This window comes from Panulirus ornatus, chromosome 8, assembly GCF_036320965.1.
Source record: "Panulirus ornatus isolate Po-2019 chromosome 8, ASM3632096v1, whole genome shotgun sequence".
NCBI classification, from domain to species: Eukaryota; Metazoa; Arthropoda; class Malacostraca; order Decapoda; family Palinuridae; genus Panulirus; species Panulirus ornatus.
The window spans coordinates 3,710,692-3,720,440 of NC_092231.1; the positions used below are offsets into that span (position 1 = coordinate 3,710,692).

The 9,749-nt window shown below is 40.6% G+C and overlaps 1 protein-coding gene across 1 annotated transcript in view; it reads left to right on the plus strand.

Moving 5' to 3' along the window:
- The window catches only part of LOC139749754 (dimethylglycine dehydrogenase, mitochondrial-like), a 155,539-nt gene that overhangs the window by 141,932 nt on the left and 3,858 nt on the right, over positions 1-9,749 (plus strand). Inside the window, exons 17-18 of the mRNA XM_071663962.1 lie at positions 376-477; positions 626-760. Of these exons, the coding sequence (XP_071520063.1) occupies positions 376-477; positions 626-760 (237 nt within the window). The remainder of the gene's footprint in view (positions 1-375; positions 478-625; positions 761-9,749) is intronic.

The window sequence follows — 9,749 nt, forward strand, 5'->3', positions numbered from 1 at the left end:
GCGGCTTTTTATGCTTTGTGGAACATTGTTTATCCTGCTTCTAAAATCCTCTTTTGCTCTCCTTTAGTTCATGTACAATAACTTTTTTCATCTTTTTTTGTTCTTTTTATTCAAAATTTATTTCTACAGCCTTTACCCTTCATTCATCATTATTTTCAGGAAAATCCCATCTAGTCTAGTGGTAATTTATGATTTTCAGAAACCATCAAAAGCTTTGGAGGATGTACAGTATAACAAAAGAATGTGACTGTAATCATCCCACCCTTTGATAAGATAGTTTATAAGAATATTTTATTTATATCCTGTCATAGAAATGTGTTACTAGATGATATCCACATATGATAACCAAATTTAAACTTTCTTTTCTCATCAAAGGGTGATTTTGTGGGACGAGCAGCACTGCAGGAACTTTTAAAGTATCGATCTCGACGACATCTGGTGCAGGTGAAAATAGATTCACCAGATGTTGATCCACAAGTGAGTAGGAAGAACTGCCCTATAGTAAGGGTAACTTACCTTTGATTAATTCTTAATATAAACTTTGAACTTTTTCATGTAACAGAACAATTATTGAACACTTAGTTTGTAAAAGATGTAATGATGATTTTGATGTACATTATGGCAGGGTGATGAGACAATATGGCTTGGTGGCAAGGTTGTAGGAAATACTACAAGTGGATGTTTCTCCTACCATCTTGGTCAACCTCTGGCATTTGCTTACCTTCCTGCATTGATGGCTGTTCCTGGAGCACAAGTTGAGGTATATAAGAATACATTTTCCTTAAAGTATATAAAGGATATATCTCCTTTGTGAATGGCATCTAGATACAGAGTTTTGATATTAGCTTTTTTTAATCTTTCCGATGATAGTGTAATAGTTCAAGCATCATAAATGAGCACAGTAGCATCGTGAGAGATGAACTTTTATATTTTTTGGTATAGTTATCTTAGAAACTTAATACTGTACATGAAACGAAAGTTAGCATTCTCGAGATTCTTTTTGTGCCCTTTTGTGTCAAGCTGTCAGTTAGACTGAAAATTAAGCATTTGTGCCCAACCTTCAACTTTTAAACAAATTTTCAATGGAGATATGAAGTAAGATTAGGATTTTCAAGATCAAAATTGCAAACCACTTATTCCCAAATTGTTCAATGAAAACAGAAAAAAAATCGGATTGATAAGGGGTGTGTTTGAGCTTAACAACTTAATCTTTAGCAAAGCCAAAGAATCCACCAGCCTTTTATCACACATCAAATCAAATGACCACTTTCAAAAGGAAGTCTAATGAAAGATGATAATAAAGCACCTGCAGAAGCCTTTTTCTTCTGAACGAGAATAATTCAGTGAGCCAGTGAGGTAAAAGAAGCCTGCTTGTGTTTGGAAGTGACTCAGTAGTATGCCAGTGATAACCTAAGAGAATTCAGTAATATGCCAGTGAGAAATTCCACCATCTTCCTCAGTGGATAAGATCATTTTGCCTCAATTCACATACACAATATCAAGCTTTTTTGTATTCTTCATTTATTTTTTCCTCCATACAACTTTCATTAAAACCCTCAATTCAGCAAGCAAAGTACTTTCATCAAAAGATCTTTCTTTTGCAGGGAACAAAAGATGTATTTTTTCCCCCAACCAAGGTGTCATATGTAAGAGGCTTATGAGCTCCAAATTTATTTGCAGATAGGGTCTTCTTCCTTTTTTCCTCCCAAGTGCACATCTAAAAGCATTTCTTCTGTGAGTCATTTCAAATTTTCCTCTCTTGGTTTTTTTGCCTTCACTCTTGGGGCTGTAAATGTCAGATTTGATTGTAGTGCCTTCTTTTGGCAGCAATAGGTACTAATCTGCTGTGAGGAGGCTTTCTACTTTCCCTTTTCCTTCACCTTCTTAGTCATGTACAATAGGGGCAGCAGTAGGACATTGATGTTAATGAAGACAACAGCCTTGATGTTGTCTTTTCTTTATGTATAGATATGGAAGAAAGAATCCTTGATCATACTGTTAGAAAAATTACTGCTAAGACCACCTGTGTGAGACTTTTTGGTTTCATTCCTAACTATTGTATTAAGGTAACCTCTGTGTTTGTGTACACATGTAATGAATTAGCCTTATATTCACATTTCTGTAGCACAAAACTAGGATTTGCTGGAACCAGCATCTTTGTGGCCCACGAGGTACTGTATGTACCACAATATATTAGTTACTGTGATCCCAAAGGTCAGTGGATGCCAAAACTATATTTCATATTACATGAGAACTGGGGTAATTGTTTCATTATCAAAGCATAGATTTAGTGTTCCTGACCATGACACATTCACAGGCCGCACAGGGTTGAGCACATAGGTTCAAATCCTGGTGCAACAGTCGGTCCACGGTCAATCCAGTTGTTCATCCACCCCTAGGGATTGGTCGATAAAATGGGTACCAGGCTAAAGCTAGGGTGTTTAAAAGGAGAGATATACTTAAGTATACATATATGAGTAGAAGATATGGTCAAAGGGCATTATTGGATTATGTGTTAATTGATAGGTGTGTAAGAGAGAGACTTTTGGATGTTAATGTGCTGAGAGGGGCAGCTGGTGGGATGGCTTATCACTATCTTGTGGAAGCGAAGGTGAGGATTGTCTAAGTTTCCAGAAAAGAAGAGAGAATGTTGGGGAGAAGAGAGTGGTGAGAGTAAGTCAGCTTGGAAAGGAGACTTGTGTGAGGAAGTACCAGAGAGATTGAGTGTAGAATGGCAAAAGGTGAGAGCATATGACATTAGGGGAGTGGGCCTGGAATGGGATGTATTTAGGGAAACAGTGATGGCTTGCGCAAAAGATGTATGTGGCATGAGAAAGGTGGGAGGTGGGCAGATTAGAAAGGGTAGTGAGTGGTGGGATGAAGAAGCAAGGTTGTTAGTGAAAGAGAAAAGAGAAGCGTTTGGACGATATTTGGAGGGAAGTAGTGCAAATGACTGGGAGATGTACAAAAGAAAGTGGTATGAGGTCAAGAGAAAGGTGCAAGAAGTGAAAAAGAGGGCAAGTGAGAGGTAGGGTGAGAGAGTGTCATTAAATTTTAGGAAGAAGAAAAAGATGCTTTGTTGTGGAAGGAGGTAAATAACATGCATAAGACAAGAGAACAAATGGGGACATCGGTGAAGGGGTAAAGTGGGGAGGTAATAACAAGTGGTGACGAAGTGAGAAGAAGACAGAGTGAGTATTTTGAAGGTTTGTTGAATGTATTTGATGATAAAGTAGCACATATAGGGTGTTTTGGTTGGGGGATGTGCGAAGTGAGAGGGGTCAGGGAGAATGGTTTGTTTAAGAGATAAGAGGTAGTGACACCGTTGCGGATGATGAAATCTGGCAAGGCAGCTGGTTTGGATGTTATTGCAGTGGAATTTATTAAAAAAGGAGGCTGCTGTGTTGTTGATTGGTTGGTAAGGATATTCAGTGTATGTATAGATCATGGTGAGGTGCCTGAGAATTGGTGGAATGCATGCATAGTGCCATTGTTCAAAGGTAAAAGGGATAGAGGTGAGTGTTTAAACTAAAGAGGCACAAGTTTGTTGAGTATTCCTGGTAAATTATATGGGACGGTATTGATTGAGAGGGTGAGGGCATGTACAGAGCATCAGATTGGGGAAGAGTAGTGTGGTTTCAGAAGTGGTAGAGAATGTGTGGATCAGGTGTTTGCTTTGAAGAATGTGTGTGAGAAATACTTAGAAAACAGATAGATCTGGAGAAGGCATATGATAGGGTTGATAGAAATGCTTTGTGGAAGGTCTTAAGAGTATATGGTTTGGGAGGCAAGTTGCTAGAAGCAGTGAAATGTTTTTACCAAGGATGTAAGGCATATGTACAAGTAGGAAGAGAGGAGAGTCATTGGTTCCCAGTGCATGTAGATTTGTGGTGGGGTGCATGATGTCTCCATGGTTGTATAATTTTTTTTACGGATGAGGTGGTTAAGGAGGTGAATGCAAGAATTTTGGAGAGAGGGGCAAGTATGCAGTCTGTTGAGGATGAGAAGACTTGGGAAGTGAGTCAGTTGTTGTTTGCCGATGATAGTGTTAGTAGCAGATTTGGGTGAGAAACTGCAGAGGTTGGTGTCTGAGTTTGGAAAAGTGTAAGATAGGAGAAAGTTGAGAGTAAATGTGCATACGAGCAAGGTTAATAGGTTCAGTAGGGCTGAGGGACAAGTTAATTGGGAGGTAAGTTTGAATTGAGGAAAACTGGAGGAAGTGAAGTGTTTTAGATATGTGGGAGTGGACTCAGCAGCGGATGGAACCATGGAAGCAGAAGTTAGTCACAAGGTGGGGGAGGGGGTGAAGATTCTAGGAGCATTGAAGAATGTGTGGAAGGCGAGAACGTTATCTCAGAGAGCAAAAATGGGTATGTTTGAAGGAATAGTATTTCCAACAATGTTATATGGTTGTGAGGCATGGGCTATAGAGTTGTGTGGAGGAGGGTGGATGTGTTGGAAATGAAATGTTTGAGGACAATATGTGGTGTGAGGTGGTTTGATTAAGTAATGAAAAGGTAAGAGGGATGTGTGGTAATGAAAAGTGTGTGGTTGAGAGAGCAGAAGAGGGTGTGTTGAAATTATTTGGACACATGGAGAGAATGAGCGAGGAAAGATTCACAAAGAGGATATATGTGTTAGAGGTGGAGGAAACAAGGAGGAGCTGGAGACCAAATTGGAGGTAGAAGGATGGAATCAAAAAGATTTTGAGCCATCGGGGCCTGAACATACAGGAGGGTGAAAGGCATGTAAGGAAGAGAGTGAATTGGAACGATGTGGTATACCAGAGTGGACCTGCTATCATTGGATTGAACCAGAGCATGTGAAGTGTCTGGAGTAAACCATGGAATGGTCTGTGGGGCCTGGATGTGGATAGGGAGCTGTGATTTTGGTGCATTACACATGACAGCTAGAGACTGAGTGTGAACGAATGTGGCTTTTTTTGTCTTTTCCTGGTGCTACCTCACTGGCAGGGGGGTATGCTATTTTATGTGTGGCGGGATGGTGGCAGGAATGGATGAAGGTAGCAAGTATGAATATGTATATGTGTATATATGTATATGTATGTATACATTGAAATGTATATACATGTATACTGATGAATGCACATTATTTAAACAGTGAGAAAATTATATGTTGCCTTTCACTAACTACATACTGTGCTCACACATCTGATCTGTTAGTTTACATTTGCAGACTTGGTATATTATTTCATTATCCACTGCACCACAGCCCTGAACCATATATAGTGCTTTACTTGTACTTTTATATTCCTTCTTTTGAAAAGCATATAGCTGTTAAGAAATCTAATGCTTTGGAAACAACACTTCACTTTATTTCACCTTGAAATGATAAAAATATATTTTTATTTATATTTATTTATTTATTTTGCTTTGTCGCTGTCTCCCGCGTTTGCGAGGTAGCGCAAGGAAACAGACGAAAGAAATGGCCCAACCCACCCCCATACACATGTATATACACACACGTCCACACACGCAAATATACATACCTATACATCTCAATGTACACATATATATACACACACAGACACATACATATATACCCATGCACACAATTCACACCGTCTGCCTTTATTCATTCCCATCACCACCTCGCCACACATGGAATACCATCCCCCTCCCCCCCTTAACAACAAAAGCCTCATTCGTTCACACTCAGTCTCCAGCTGCCATGCAATAATGCCCGAAACCACAGCTCCCCTTCCACATCCAGGCCCCACACAGCTTTCCATGGTTTACCCCAGACACTTCACATGCCCTGATTCAATCCACTGACAGCACGTCAACCCTGGTATACCACATCGATCCAATTCACTCTATTCCTTGCCCGCCTTTCACCCTCTTGCATGTTCAGGCCCCGATCACTCAAAATCTTTTTCACTCCATCTTTCCACCTCCAATTTGGTCTCCCACTTCTCCTCGTTCCCTCCACCTCTGACACATATATCCTCTTGGTCAATCTTTCCTCACTCATTCTCTCCATGTGCCCAAACCATTTCAAAACACCCTCTTCTGCTCTCTCAACCACGCTCTTTTTATTTCCGCACATCTCTCTTACCCTTACATTACTTACTCAATCAAACCACCTCACACCACACATTGTCCTCAAACATCTCATTTCCAGCACATTCACCCTCCTGCGCACAACTCTATCCATAGCCCACGCCTCGCAACCATACAACATTGTTGGAACCACTATTCCTTCAAACATACCCATCTTTGCTTTCCGAGATAATGTTCTCGACTTCCACACATTCTTCAAGGCTCCCAGGATTTTCGCCCCCTCACCCACCCTATGATTCACTTCCGCTTCCATGGTTCCATCCGCTGCCAGATCCATTCCCAGATATCTAAAACACTTTACTTCCTCCAGTTTTTTTCTCCATTCAAACTTACATCCCAATTGACTTGACCCTCAACCCTACTGTACCTAATAACCTTGCTCTTATTCACATTTACTCTTAACTTTCTTCTTTCACACACTTTACCAAACTCAGTCACCAGCTTCTGCAGTTTCTCACATGAATCAGCCACCAGCGCTGTATCATCAGCGAACAACAACTGACTCACTTCCCAAGCTCTCTCATCCACAACAGACTTCATTCTTGCCCCTCTTTCGAAAACTCTTGCATTCACCTCCCTAACAACCCCATCCATAAACAAATTAAACAACCATGGAGACATCACACCCCTGCCGCAAACCTACATTCACTGAGAACCAATCACTTTCCTCTCTTCCTACACGTACACATGCCTTACATCCTCGATAAAAACTTTTCACTGCTTCTAACAACTTGCCTCCCACACCATATATTCTTAATACCTTCCACAGAGCATCTCTATCAACTCTATCATATGCCTTCTCCAGATCCATAAATGCTACATACAAATCCATTTGCTTTTCTAAGTATTTCTCACATACATTCTTCAAAGCAAACACCTGATCCACACATCCTCTACCACTTCTGAAACCACACTGCTCTTCCCCAATCTGATGCTCTGTACATGCCTTCACCCTCTCAATCAATACCCTCCCATATAATTTACCAGGAATACTCAACAAACTTATACCTCTGTAATTTGAGCACTCACTCTTATCCCCTTTGCCTTTCTACAATGGCACTATGCACGCATTCCGCCATTCCTCAGGCACCTCACCATGAGTCATACATACATTAAATAACCTTACCAACCAGTCAACAATACAGTCACCCCCTTTTTTAATAAATTCCACTGCAGTACCATCCACACCAGCTGCCTTGCTGGCTTTCATCTTCCGCAAAGCTTTTACTACCTCTTCTCTGTTTACCAAAGCATTTTCCCCAACCCTCTCACTTTGCACACCACCTCGACCAAGACACCCTATATCTGCCACTCTATCATCAAACACATTCAACAAACCTTCAAAATACTCACTCCATCTCCTTCTCACATCACCACTACTTGTTATCACCTCCCCATTAGCGCCCTTCACTGAAGTTCCCATTTGCTCCCTTGTCTTATGCACTTTATTTACCTCCTTCCAGAACATCTTTTTATTCTCCCTAAAATTTAATGATACTCTCTCACCCCAACTCTCATTTGCCCTCTTTTTCACCTCTTGCACCTTTCTCTTGACCTCCTGTCTCTTTCTTCTATACATCTCCCACTCAATTTCATTTTTTCCCTGCAAAAATCGTCCAAATGCCTCTCTCTTCTCTTTCACTAATAATCTTACTTCTTCATCCCACCACTCACTACCCTTTCTAATCAACCCACCTCCCACGCTTCTCATGCCACAAGCATCTTTTGCCCAAGCCATCACTGATTCCCTAAATACATCCCATTCCTCCCCCACTCCCCTTACTTCCATTGTTCTCACCTTTTTCCATTCTGTACTCAGTCTCTCCTGGTACTTCCTCACACAAGTCTCCTTCCCAAGCTCACTTACTCTCACCACCCTCTTCACCCCAACATTCACTCTTCTTTTCTGAAAACCCATACAAATCTTCACCTTAGCCTCCACAAGATAATGATCAGACATCCCTCCAGTTGCACCTCTCAGCACATTTACATCCAAAAGTCTCTCTTTTGCGCGCCTGTCAATTAACACGTAATCCAATAACGCTCTCTGGCCATCTCTTGTCTTACATACGTATACTTATGTATATCTCGCTTTTTAAACCAGGTATTCCCAATCACCAGTCCTTTTTCAGCACATAAATCTACAAGCTCTTCACCATTTCCATTTACAACACTGAACACCCCATGTATACCAATTATTCCCTCAACTTCCACATTAGTCACCTTTGCATTCAAATCACCCATCACTATAATCCAGTCGCGTGCATCAAAACCACTAACACACTCATTCAGCTGCTCCCAAAACACTTGCCTCTCATGATCTTTCTTCTCATGCCCAGGTGCATATGCACCAATAATCACCCATCTCTCTCCATCAACTTTCAGTTTTACCCATATTAATAGAGAATTTACTTTCTTACATTCTATCACATACTCCCACAACTCCTGTTTCAGGAGTACTGCTACTCCTTCCCTTGCTCTTGTCCTCTCACTAACCCCTGACTTTACTCCAAAGACATTCCCAAACAACTCTTCCCCTTTACCCTTGAGCTTCGTTTCACTCAGAGCCAAAACATCCAGGTTCCTTTCCTCAAACATACTACCTATCTCTCCTTTTTTCACATCTTGGTTACATCCACACACATTTAGACACCCCAGCCTGGGTCTACAAGGAGGATGAGCACTCCCCGCATGACTCCTTCTGTTTCCCATTTTTTTAGAAAAAAAAATATATTTTATGTAATCAAATGAACATGTACAGTATTGTACAGAAATTTTTTGTTTCACTTGACTTGAAAAAATATACTGCCACATTTTTGATAAATACTTGACTGACTGGGCAAATGACATTTAAAGAAGGTATATAATAAACAAATCATCCGAAGATTTATCCCCTCATGTTTCTCTCAGCAAAAAAGGGTAAATTAAGATAGGTTAGGCTAACCAAACCTAATTAGCTTAGAAAAGCATGAAGGTGGGAAGCAATCTTCAGGTGATCCATACAGTTACCAACGTTGTATATAGACACCTATTAACTGAGAAATCCATTCAGCCATCTTTTCTTTTAGAATCCCACTTGGAAAATTACACCTACCACCTGAATGCCATTCTTGAGTTAGTTACTAGATCGTGCCTTGCTTTTTGTTTTGATCTTGTTGGCACCAATCAAACTGAAGTACAAGTTGTCTCAACCTTTGCCATTACCATTATGATTCTACTTTACTGTTGCCTCCCTCCCTCCTTCCCAAATACATTACTACTTTTGCCATACTTTCACCAGAAGAGGTACTGCTGTGTCCTTCCAAAGTATTTTATTTATTTTATTTTATTTTGCTTTGTCGCTGTCTCCCGCGTTAGCGAGGTAGCGCAAAGAAACAGACGAAAGAATGGCCCAACCCGCCCACATACACATGTATATACATACATGTCCACACACGCAAATATACATACCTATACATCTCAATGTACACATATATATACACACACACATATACATATATACACATGTACATAATTCATACTGTCTGCCTTTATTTGTTCCCATCGCCACCTCGCCACACATGGAGTAACAACCCCCTCCCCCCTCATGTGTGCGAGGTAGCGCTAGGAAAGACACCAAAGGCCCCATTCATTCACACTCAGTCTCTACCTGTCATGTAATAATGC